Source organism: Ips typographus, linkage group LG11, assembly GCF_016097725.1.
Source record: "Ips typographus isolate SLU linkage group LG11, UJ_Ityp_2.0, whole genome shotgun sequence".
In the NCBI taxonomy this organism is placed as follows: Eukaryota; Metazoa; Arthropoda; class Insecta; order Coleoptera; family Curculionidae; genus Ips; species Ips typographus.
Window position 1 is genome coordinate 7,644,910 of NC_138432.1, and position 12,623 is coordinate 7,657,532.

A 12,623-nucleotide genomic window follows, 5' to 3' on the forward strand; every position below is an offset into this window, starting at 1 on the left:
GAAGACATTGGAAACAAACAATATCTTGATTACTCTCAATATACACTACACTTTTGCGTTTTTGCACTGTCTTTCAGACTTATTTTGCCATTATTTTCCAGTATCCATCGTATACTAGTCAGAAAAATTATATAACTCAGAAAAAATCAACATTTTTGAGTTATAATGACGTATTGTAACAACTTCTTAAACACAGGATATTCTAGTACTTTATTAATTTACAATTTAGTTGGCATAATTGTAAGTGGACTAAATTAACATAATTTTAATTACACTTTAAGAGAATTTAAATGAATTTTCTTTATTATAACGGATTACTTATGACGTTCTCACATCATGATGCGTATAATGTTGTTATGACGAAACGGCTTTTACTATCATGATGACTACGTTGATTGAATGGAGGACGAAATTAATCAGCGACTGATTAATTTGGTATTCGTTGCAAGTATTTTCGGTTGAATTTGCATGGATCCATTCAGCAAAAATCCATTATTGAGATTAACAGTATAATATTCAAAAATTTGTGATAATTGAAAAACATCTGGATGGAAATGGAACCATGTTTATTATAGTTCTCCATTAAAACAATAAAACCAAAGATTAGAATAATAATTACTTCACACCAACAAGAAAAAAGCACTTGTTAGGACTAATACTGCACGCATTAACCAATCATCGTCCTTCGGTGTTTTAATTACAATTAAAACGGAAAAAATTGTCACCGAAGGAAATTATAGCAGATTTTTTTCCTTTTTTTACTTTTATGGTTATTATTGATGCGCATAATTTGGCTTATAAAACAATAATAATTTACCCAGTTGGTATCCTTAACCTAACCAGACCAAGCATAAATGAATTACAATAATTATCAAATAAGTACAAAAAATTAAAAATAGGAAGCAAAAACTGGGAAATTTATTTTTTATGACGTTGATAAACCGTACACAAGTGGACAAATGGTGAATATAAATTGATCATTATACACACTTGCAAAAGCTCTTTAACCAATTATTTGCATCTTGTATCTTCATTTCAATCTATAAAACGTTGGAATTATTCTATTTAGACCACAACTTGTAATATCCTGATGATTGTCACGTGAATTTCAAATTATTGATAATTTGTCATTTCAATGTTGTAGGTGTTAATAGAAAGAGAATCATCACGGTTTGCGCTAAATAATTCGTTCGATTGTGTACCTGTTTGTCTATACAATTAGCCCATTTGCTACGTAAGGCAATTGCGTAAAACTGGAAAAATTACCATTGAATTTTGGTTATAGGGTGTATGCGAACCCATCAATGTAATTAGCTGGTGTTTATAGATCAAATTTTGGGCTTATCAACAAATCCACGTAAAGTAATTGCTTTCTGTAGCACTAATATGGGTTTATTAGTTGTCACTATAATGGTTTTATATTCTGCAAAAACTCGAGTCTTAATTAATTAATTTTATTAGTACATTTAATAATAACACTAAGCACAAACAAAAATTATTTAAGCCTAAATCACAAATACAGAGAATTAACTGGTCCAACTCATGACGTCACTCACTCGCGTGGTCAAGTATGCGAAATAGCTGCACGATCCCTATCCTGCCGTCATCTGTCGAAAACCTTGTCTGACAGTTGTTAACCTTAACCTTAAAATTCGAAATGTCTTCCAACTTGATCCTACATTGTATTTTTCTTACATTTTCCCCAATAAATTGAATTTAAAACTTTTTGAAAACTTGACGAGCTTATAATTTGGTAGAATGAACTCTGAGGAAGCAATCAATGCGGCCGATTTGCTTCTTAGGGAAGTGGCTCCCGCAAAAATCTGGTAAGTTGTAGTAAGTAATCTATTTAGCAATGGTATTTTCACTTTTACTAGCAAAATTTCCACTTAAAACCTTTGTATTAAGTTATTTTATTGTGTTAGAGTGTAGTTGGTTCACTTAACCGTATTTGGAGCTGCTAATTGTAGGGGTATTTGAAAATTGTGTCAATATTGTGTAACAATCAAAGGCTCTCCAAAGTCTTTACTTGCTGTTTGGAAATGGACATATTTTATGTATTAAGCCTGATTTGCATTAACATAGCTTGTTTGTCTACAGTTCACATGGTGGTTAGTATGTTTAAGGTACAGATACATTACTTTAGCACTAAACCTGCCACTTAAAAACACCATTAGCTCAAGCTACCTCAAAAGTATGTTGTTGCAGTCAGCCATAAGTTAAAAAGAATCAAATGTGTACCTACTACTTCACTTTTATAGTTGTTACTACTTAATTAAACAAAAATCCTGATGAATTTGGTTGCTTTAATTTCTATTGCAGGCAGTATTATACTATGGCCCAATTGACTAAAGAAACCATCATTTTAAGTTTACCTGTATAATTTCAAGTATATAAATGCTTCAATTAGTATATGTATTTGTATAGTAGATTAAAATCATATATTTTACATTTTACAAACATTTGTACAGTGGAAGGTCTTTTTTCCAGCACTTCTAAAGTTCCCAACAAGCACACAGTAGTTAAACAAGAACTGCAATTTCTCAGGTTGGGTGACTCCCTCCAGCAACAAATTTTAGACACACTAAAGTACATCCACGGTCCTGATTTTAAGCTCACTGCTGCTGCAGACTATGTTGACCCTCAAACTGATGTTTTAAAAAAATATTGGGTGGGCCGTGGTACTCTGGTAGTCAAAGGAGGTTGTGATTATTCTCAGGGAAAAGATGCCCCCACTGATGAGGAGGAAAGATTGAAACTGTTTGCTCTTATGAGATTACAAAGTTATGGGTTTCATGAAAGTCACTGTGTTGAAGCTTTTACTCATTGTGATAACTCAGTGGAGGAGGCTTTGCATCTTTTGTACACTAAGTATATGGGATTAACTGAGCGCGATGATGTAGAGCCAGATTTGACAGATTATGAGCTCCGCGACATGAAAACAGATGAGAAAAGCTCCTTAGAGTCAATTTATGAGTCAGGTTTTTCAGAAAAAACTCCGAATGTGTGGACTGTTAATTTGAAAGTTGACTATCTGTTTCACATGTTTCACAATAAAAAACCTCCAATAAAAAAAGTGCAGAAGAAAACTAAAGAGAAATGTAAAAATTTTCTTAGGGGTGTACAGTGTAAATACGGCAGTAAGTGTCGATATTCCCATGAACCTGACCCAGTAGAAAACAACGATGATCATCACTTAGACTCGCATTTTTTTGAGTTAGAGTTTCGATTTCCTGAACAGTCCAAATACCCTTTTAAACCTCCTCTAATATTCCTTAAAACAAACGTATGCCTTCCGCCCCTTATGTCTTTACACATATGTAAACGGTTATATCAGGAAGCTGATTTGCTAGCTTTAGATGGTATCCCTTGTGTTTACTCAGTTACTGAATTTTTCAAAAATGAAGAACAAATGAAGGAGCACCTAAAAACTGATATAGATTTTCTAGACCCAAGACAAAAATTGTTTCCAACTCAAGAGGTAGATGAAGACCGAAAATTGTTACCAAAACACTACAGAAAAGGTGCTACAAATAAAGATAATAAAAAGAAACTCACTCTAGACGAAATAGTCCAACAAGACCAACGCATTGTAGCCGAATTTTCACAAAAGCAGTTGAATCATAAATACACGTCAATGGTAACAAGGAGAAAGCTTTTACCAGCGTGGAAGTTGAAAAACGACATTTTAAACACAATCCAAAAATCTCAAGTGATAGTCATAAGCGGTGAAACTGGGTGTGGTAAAAGTACTCAAGTCCCTCAATTTATACTGGACGAATGGATCGCAAACTATAACAATCAACACCTAGAAATAGTTTGCACTCAACCAAGACGAATTTCCGCTATTGGCGTGGCAGAAAGGTAGTTGTAGGGTGTAATTCAGCTTGAAAGTAATTATAGTAATACATACACAGGGTGGCTGATGAGAGAGCGGAAAAGGTAGGCGGAACTGTAGGTTATCAAATTAGGCTTGAAAGCAAAATGTCGGCAAGTACAAGACTGACTTTTTGTACCACGGGGATTTTGTTGCGAAGGTTGGAAGCTGAGACCACTTTACCAAACGTCACCCACATTATTGTGGATGAAGTTCATGAAAGAAGTGAAGAAAGGTACGTTGATTATTGAATTTTTAATTTTTAGTGGTGATTAATCAAATTCAAATCAGTGAACAAGTTTGATTGATATAGTCTTGAGTTTTGTTTGATTTGAGATCGATTTTTCAGTGATTTTCTTCTTATGATACTTAAAGAAGTACTTCCAGTACGTCCCGACTTGAAAGTAATTTTAATGAGCGCTACCCTAAACGCTGATTTATTTTCAAAATACTTTGGCACAATTCCCATCATCGATATTCCAGGACGTACATTTCCAGTGGAACAGTATTTTCTGGAGGATATTTTGGAGGAGACCGGTTACGTGCTAGAGGGCGGTTCAGAGTTTAGTCGAAAACTCAAAATTGATTATGAGGACATAGAGGCCATTATGACTGAACATGACGTTGGCGTTCATAAACCTAAAGATAATATTAAAGATGAGAACTTATCGGTTCAGCATTTTGTTGGCAGATATAGAGGTAATGGATTTAAATTTTATATATGAGGGTTTTCTAGTTTTGTTACAGATTACAGCGCAAAAACTTGTAAAAACATGTTTTTGATGGACCCTGACAAGATTAATAATGATTTGATTGAAAATGTTTTAATGTGGATTGTGTCCGGGAATCACGACTATCCGAAAACCGGTACTATTTTGGTTTTTCTTCCTGGAATTGGGGAAATAACCGCTTTGTACGATCAGCTAATTGTTCATGAAATGTTTGGGCGTAGAGTAGGAAAGTACATTGTTCTTCCCTTGCATTCTTCTCTGACTAGTGAAGAACAAGCAGCTATATTCAGGTACTTACTTCCAAAGTGACTGAATTTGCTTTTTAATGTTTCTTCACAGGAAACCTAAAAATGGCGAACGGAAAATCATACTTTCGACCAATTTAGCCGAAACATCAGTCACTATAGACGATTGCGTTTACGTGATCGATTCAGGAAAAATGAAAGAAAAACATTTCGACTCCAACCGGAATATGGAGAGTTTGGAGACGGTTTGGGTGACCCAAGCTAATGCGATGCAAAGGAAAGGAAGGGCGGGACGTGTTATGCCTGGTGTTTGCATACATTTGTACACAAGGCATCGATTTAAACATCATTTTTTGCCCCAACCCATTCCGGAAATTCATCGAATTCCTTTGGAACAGTTAATTTTGAATATTAAAATTTTGCCGATGTTTTATGAACAATTTTTCCTTGAGGTTTTATGTAAGTAGTGGTAATTAATATTGGATCAAAGAGAGAAAAAGGATGATTGAGGATACAAGTTTTCTTTTGTGTTATATGGATTGATTGTCAAAATTATGTCAACACTTATAGAGGTCTCTGGCTCTTTTTAAAAGGTTTTTAACAGCATTTAGAGGTATATGGAACTCTCTAAATGGTCTGGAGAGGCCTCTAGCAATTTAAAACAGTTATGAGAAGGTTTAAGATACTTGTTGAGAATATGGGACTTTTTAGAAGGTGTACAGCAGCATTTAGAGGTCTCTAACACGTTCAAAATGATTCTAGAGGCCAATTTACAACAGTTATGGGAAGGTTTAAGACACTTGTAGACGATTTTGATACTTTAGAAGGTTTTCAATAGCATTTAGAGGTTTATGGATCTCTCAAATCGTCCTAAAGGTGTCTGGCAATTTAAAACAGTTATGGGAGGATTTAAGACACTTTTAGAGGACTCTGGCACTTTTTAGAAAGTCTCTGGCACATTCAAAATGGTCTTAGAGACCTTTGACAGTTTAAATCAAGCCACTGTTTTTTTTTTTGAAACAGGATTTGTGCCTTTTCACTAAACCTGAACGGTATTTTGGACATAAAACAATCAGAAATTACTGAACAGAGCTTACTTATAGTTAATTCTTAAAAATATGTTCATTAATGTTTTTTTTAATTACATTTCTATTTGTAAGAATTCATTAAGTGTCTCACACAAACAGTGTTATTGATTTTTCAGGTAGTTTTATTGAACCACCTTCTGTGGAAGACGCAATATCGGCTTCACAACGTTTACAAAGTGTGGGTGCCCTTGACAAAAAGTTCAATTTAACCGCTTTGGGGCACCATTTAGCGGCGTTGCCGGTTGACGTGAGAATAGGAAAACTGATGCTGTATGGAGCGATTTTTGGTTGCGTAGATGCAGCTTTAACTATGGCCGCTTGTCTCAGTTACAAGAACCCTTTTGTGTCTCCTTTTGGAAAAAGAGACGAGGCCAATAAAAAGAAAATGTCATTTGCTGCTGGCTTTAGTGATCAAATTACCGTTTTGATGGCTTATAAGGTTTGTTTTTCATTGGGTTTTTTTGTTTATTCGTCTATATGGATGTTTTTTAAAGAAATTCTTGACCATGAACCAAAGAAGTGCTACAGCCGCCCGAAATTTTGCTAATGAAAACTATTTGTCTTATAAAACTCTGCTCACTATAGCAGATATTAAGTATCAATTTTTAGAACTGTTGGTCGATATTGGGTTTGTTCCAGTTAATCTGAGTGGACGCAAACGCAGAACTGGCCAAGACGTTGTATTGCAAGTGACTGGTTCTGAGGTACTTTTTTACTTTTTTTACTCCCTAAAATGTTGTGTTAATTGCTTTGATAGTTTAACTCCAACGGAGAAAATCTAAGATTGCTATCGTCGATATTATGCGCAGCCTTATATCCTAACATTGTGAATGTTCTCACTCCTTCAAAAACGTTTATTCAAAGTGCAGCTGGGGCTGTGGCTAAAGAAAATGAGGCTAAGGACATCAAGTTTTCTACACAAAAAGAAATGGTATTAAGGGGTTTTCAACGCTTTTATTAAAATTCGACATAATGTTTTTTTCTAAGGTATTTATGCATCCAAGTTCGGTCAATTACACAGTCAAACACTTCCCCAGTCCGTACCTGGTCTACCAAGAAAAAGTCCGGACTAGCAAAATATTCTTTAGAGATTGCACTATGGTACCCATCATTCCTTTAGTGCTTTTTTCCGGAGATCTGGAAATTATGAGAAGTTCTGATATCACATATTTAGTCCTGGAAAAGGGATGGATTTTGTTTCAAGTCGAAGAGCATAAGGTTTGTAGTTTCGTGAATGTTTTTCAGTAAAATTAATGTTATTTTGACGCAACTAGGTAGCTGAAATGATCAAAGTAATCAGGAATGAACTGTACAATCTACTGGAAGACAAAATCAGAGATCCATTATTGAATTTAATGCACAATGACCACGGACAACGTGTTATTTCCACTATTTTAAAACTGATCAATACGTAATATTTTACAACAGCAAACGTGTAAATACAACTTTATTTTTTGTTATAATGTCGTTTTTTTTATCCAATATGTGATTTGCTACCTTACTCCATGGTAAGGCTTCCTTTTTATACGAAGTGAGAATTAAAGAAGACCTACTTCTGTAATCTGGCTCTATGCTTTTCATATAGGACATGCAAGAAAATCGGCAGGTAAAAGTTGAAATTTTTTCCAATTATAGCTATTAATGTAAGGGGATTATTATGCGATTTATAATAGTCGTGGACATTGCAATGTCAACGTCATCGAAAACAACATTGTATGTCATTTAATTTTTGTTGTCCGCATTAAAATCATGTAAAATTTAGATATTTCTGATAATATATTGGCTGCAGCCAACACTATAAGATTGAACTTGCCTCCGGAAAAATCGAAAGTCCAGTATGAGAAAGAATATGAACAGTTTTGTGTGTGGCCAAACCAAGTACAAGTTCGAGGTGCAGAAGAAACGGTGTTGCTAGCATATTTTGCAAAACTCGCTGAAGAATATTCTGCTTCGCCCTTATTGCCAAAATATTCCGAGCGACCTTAGAATTGAAGGAAAGAGTGGAAATCGACAAATACGGCGCTTTAATATGTTCTATCAAGAAGAAAAACGTCGGATATAGAGCAAAAAAATCAAGGTATTTACAAGAGAACAAATCAACGAATTTGTACGTTCTGCTCCAGACAAGGAGTTTTTGATGTTAAAAGTGTCCTTTCTAATTGGAATTGGAGGAGCCTGCCGAACCAATGAACTAATCAAGATGACCACGGAAGATGTTGAAGTTTTAGAGGATAACTCAGGAAGGACTCAAAAACCCACAAGAAACTACCTCAAAAAATAGCTGAGTACCTTTCACTTGAAAATCCTAATATTTATATTGATATTGATCACTTTTCTTGTTAATGCTGGAGGGGATATATTGGATTTACAAGAACTTGGTGGATGGGAATCAACGAAGGTTGCTAGAAGGTATCTAGAAGAAAATGTGTCCAAGAAAGTTTCCATTGCTCGCAAAATTCAAATCGGCGTTGTCTCCGGCAGTGGATTAAGCCCTAGGGAACAGGATGAAATGGAGAGGAATGCATACTCGGCCATTAATCAGCCTTCAGAAGACATAAATATGATCGTGGACTCCAAAGGCAGTGGAGTATCCGTTAAGTTTGAAAACTGTCAAAACATTGTTTTGAATATTCATGAAAAGTTGTTGTAATATTATTCTGTTATCGAACCTGTTGTCCTTCGTAACTAAGGTTTTATGAAGGAATTAGTACATTTATGATGTTGATAATTATTAATAAAGATTTTATATAAAATCTTCAATGATACGATAAAATATTAAAAAAGACACAAAATGTTTGAAACTATTTTATATGCTACATTGATGAAGGAAGCGAGTTTGAGAGTCATAAAACCTTCAAGGAATTGTTTTATTATACCAATAAAGTAAAATCTATCTAATATATAGTCAATAAGTGTCATATCTATGCTTCGTTGTTGAAATATTTCAGATTCTGTGTATATTGTCGCCCCCGAACAAATGACAATTCATTCTATATATTCTAATGTATTCACTGCCGGACCAAGTGATGTATTGACTTTATAACGAGTCTCGCACGAAGATATCTCCGAATGATTTTCATGAAATACGCCAATTTTCCTTGATATATATAGTGTGTCAAGAGATGAAATTTCCTGGTTAATTTATCAAATTTGCAAACATCTAGAACACAAAGCATAACATATCCTGTCACTATAAAGCGAGCAGTTTATTTTAGAAATTAAAATTTCACTGTCTGTATCACTGTTGTAAAATCTATTCTTGGCAATATCACCAAAAGCAATTTAATTTGTAATTTAGCTTGAATGACGGCGTTAAAAGATAATGCTCTAGTGGATAATCGATAATTGATCCACTGTTTAGAGCATTTCTATTACACTATCTAAGGAGATTTATGTGGCAACAGGAAAACTCTCCCTAAGGGTTCGTATTCTAGGGTCCTTATGGAGATTTAGAGTAATTTGACGCTTACGCAGGAGTGGCACTACATTTGCCTGATACACTCTGGCGAGTTTTTAATAGGGCAAAAAGCAATCAATTTATTAAACGCCACCCGCGAATAATTATTAGTAATTGAATTTATTGAAACGTATATAAACATATTTTGGCGAATTTATGACTACTTTATTTTTGACGTTAAAAAAGGGTCGTAAAACAACGGTATTAAATTGCCCTTTAAATCGGATGAAGCTATTGTTTGTGCGGCTGGTGACGGGGATAAATTATTGTAATATTTTTCAGTTATTATTTGCGGACCACCAGGTTTTGATTTTTGTTATATGACCGAATTAGATTTTTCAATTAAATTGATTTTAAGTGAAAAATGCGTTTTGTGTATGGTCTTAACTGTAAAATGATCCTGTTCAACCCTGTATTGTTGGAAGTCATCAACAATCAAATATAACTGTTTAAACTTCTTCACGAACTGGTAAAAGTCAAGAATTATGAAGCTGAGAATACTCGGTAACGGTTTTCAAAAGGTACTAAAAAGAGGAATGTAAAGTCGTTAACCGCGCAAATTTACCCTAATCGAGTTAAATCCTAGACTTAGTAGCTAATTTTGCCTTAATTCTTTTTGAAACTATAAACTTCAAACACTATAAACGATGATACTAATAAAGGAAAGCCAGGCGCTTCTTAGGCAATATCTTTTAGGTGGTTGAATACGACGTAGCCCATAAAAGAGGGGATTCGACTAAACTTTATACCTTTCTCATTTGCACCTTTTCCACATTCCGCGGCCGAAATCCAACAGGATCCCACAAATTATATGAGTTGACACAAATTTAATCCGGTAATCGATGTCATTAATTCCTGCACACTGGGACAAGTTCGGTATATAAGGTACCCGTCGAGAAATGGGGAGGATGCTGGATGGGACGCCTCTGTCAGGCAGGAGAGACAGGGCGGCGCCTGACGCGCGTCTTTTTCGACGCCGACGTCGTTTCGTCCCTTCAAAACGTACCACGACGCCGTCCCCGACGCACTTTACCCTCTCGCAAGCATTCGCGATCGCGACCTCGGACACGCAAAACGTGCGAATTTTGTCATCTCTTGTCAAAATAATGTGAGTTGACGAATTCCAATGACTAAAACTTTTATAGTGAAAATGTAGTGTGGTGCACATTTAAAACACTATAGAGATTCCAAAATCATTATGAATTCCTCTACAGAAATTCAGCAGGACCCAAGGTTCGCTTTTGCAAACGTCTCGGCTAATACATCATCCTCAGACTATGATCACTACATGCTTTTTAGCGATGACATCGATCAGTATTTCAGTAAAATCAACTTGTCCAACGTGACCGATTACCCGTTATACGTGCAACCCTTTCTGAACTGCACCAATTTCTCCAATGACACTAATTTCACCGTATGTCTAACAGACACTAATAGTGAACACCATCAACTCAATTATTGGGGTTTGGTGTTGTTGATAGTTCCCATATTAACACTATTTGGTAACGTGCTAGTTATATTGAGTGTTTATAGAGAACGGACCTTACAAACTGCCACCAATTATTTTATAGTCAGTTTGGCTTTGGCTGATCTTCTGGTTGCTGTTGTTGTAATGCCTTTTGCTGTCTATGTCTTGGTAAGTACAAGATTGTAGTCAAACACAAATTTACTCTTTAGTGGTTACGATCACACCATGTTGTCTTTATAGCATACTTGTAGATTCGGAAACTGTTGCATGTAGTCGACAATGTTGCAATATAACAAAATCGGAACAGTTTTTGAAGTGCAGAAATTTAGAGTGTCTATATATTATCTGTTTTTCTTTCATATTGCATTTATTCTTAAATTCTAATTATTGAAAATGTTTTTTTTGATACTTTTTCGGTCATTAATTTGCACGCTATTACAGCCAATTTTGTCTTACTAAAATTAATTCGATTTACCACAATAAATCCTGTTGTATTTTTCCCACTTGTCTATAAATTTCAAGCTAATAAAACAAAATATAATCCAATATTTAACTATCTCGACAACGAAACCGTTACAGTATATAGCCTTAAAGGAATAAAACAACCAAACCAGCAAAACTTGTTTGTTATCGTCTTTAAACTTTAAACAACGCAAATTTAAGGAAGAAACTTTCGAAAGTTGGGTGCCCAAAACTTCCACTGTATTTTAACTATTTTAGGGGTTTATTGGAGGATTTCTAGAGTGGCTTCCTCAACAATCCTTTTGTGAATTGTCGATACCACACAAAATTAATCAATGTTGTTTCTGGATGTAAGTCCTGAATTTCTATGCTAAAATGACCGAACCAGATTGGATTTGGTTAGGTAACTAAATTTCGTATTCGTTTTGGTTTTTCTCAGTTTCTGAAAAAAGCTAACGAAGCTGAAAATGTCCCTTTTTTCATGGTCCGTCCTAATCCAATCACACGCGGGGCCCTCCATTTAAAATTATGCAATCTCGCTTTTATATGCGATTCGGTTCGAGCTAAGCCATCCAGTTTTTCGGTAGCAAAAAGTCTGGATGTGTCACATCGAATTATTTTGAATATCCCCCTTAACCTAATCCATATCTCGATTCAATCAGTTAACGGGATCCTCGAGTTCAGGAATATAATAAATGTCCAACATGTTCACATCGTTCATACCTAATAATAGAATAGTCAATAATGTGAAGCTAATAATAGTAAATTACTACAATTTTAATAAACCTTTACAACTGGCCAGTTGTTTATAACAGAAAAACTTTCTGTATAGTTTTAATTGATTTTGGTTTTTGATGTTACAAATATTTTTAATATCCCAAAATTAAATCCAGTTTGGCTACTCCTATCTCAATTTCACACCAATTTTGACTTAATAAACACACACGTAATTTACCAGTAATGTACAGACAATTGTCAAAATAACTGTCATAAATCTGAGAAACTGTAAGAAAACTGTGTTGCACTAATCAGATATCACGTGGTTTTTGGAGATTCAGCTAGGCAGTCACGTGATCACTGTCAAAATAACTGTCATATATCTAAGAAATAAGTTTGGAATACTGCAAGAAAAAAATTCTAAACTCTGATTTTGACGTTTGACGGTCAGAAACAAAATTGCTTGTTTACCCCCTTATTCTTTCAGTTTTTTTGAAAAGTAAAAAATTTTATACTAAAAAATGTGTTAGAAATGGCCTCTCTAGCTCTTCATGTTACCGAAATATTGAATTTCAAAA

At 34.8% G+C, this 12,623-nt stretch overlaps 2 protein-coding genes across 3 annotated transcripts in view; both read left to right on the forward strand.

Moving 5' to 3' along the window:
• The first annotated feature begins 1,633 nt into the window (after positions 1-1,633).
• Positions 1,634-7,404, forward strand: LOC145735233 (putative ATP-dependent RNA helicase DHX57). Its single transcript, XM_081989050.1, has 11 exons — positions 1,634-1,826; positions 2,491-3,864; positions 3,918-4,112; positions 4,227-4,576; positions 4,625-4,898; positions 4,948-5,312; positions 6,058-6,380; positions 6,436-6,645; positions 6,699-6,872; positions 6,929-7,159; positions 7,216-7,404. The coding sequence occupies exons 1-11, from the start codon at positions 1,759-1,761 to the stop codon at positions 7,354-7,356; spliced, it is 3,705 nt and encodes a 1,234-aa protein (XP_081845176.1). The 5' UTR covers positions 1,634-1,758; the 3' UTR covers positions 7,357-7,404.
• A 2,749-nt stretch (positions 7,405-10,153) lies between these two features.
• The window catches only part of LOC145735778 (dopamine D2-like receptor), a 73,868-nt gene continuing 71,398 nt past the window's right edge, over positions 10,154-12,623 (forward strand). For both annotated transcript variants that reach the window (XM_081989831.1, XM_081989832.1), the window contains exon 1: positions 10,154-11,034. In XM_081989831.1, the coding sequence (XP_081845957.1) occupies positions 10,597-11,034 (438 nt within the window). In that variant the 5' untranslated portion in view covers positions 10,154-10,596. The remainder of the gene's footprint in view (positions 11,035-12,623) is intronic.

Coding starts and splice junctions, on each gene's coding strand:
- LOC145735233 (XM_081989050.1), top strand. CDS start 1,759: ATGAACTCTGAGGAAGCAATCAATGCGGCCGATTTGCTTCTTAGGGAA. Junction 1,827..2,490: donor GTGGCTCCCGCAAAAATCTG/GTAAGTTGTAGT, acceptor TCTTTTTTCCAG/CACTTCTAAAGTTCCCAACA. Junction 6,646..6,698: donor TGCAAGTGACTGGTTCTGAG/GTACTTTTTTAC, acceptor TTGCTTTGATAG/TTTAACTCCAACGGAGAAAA.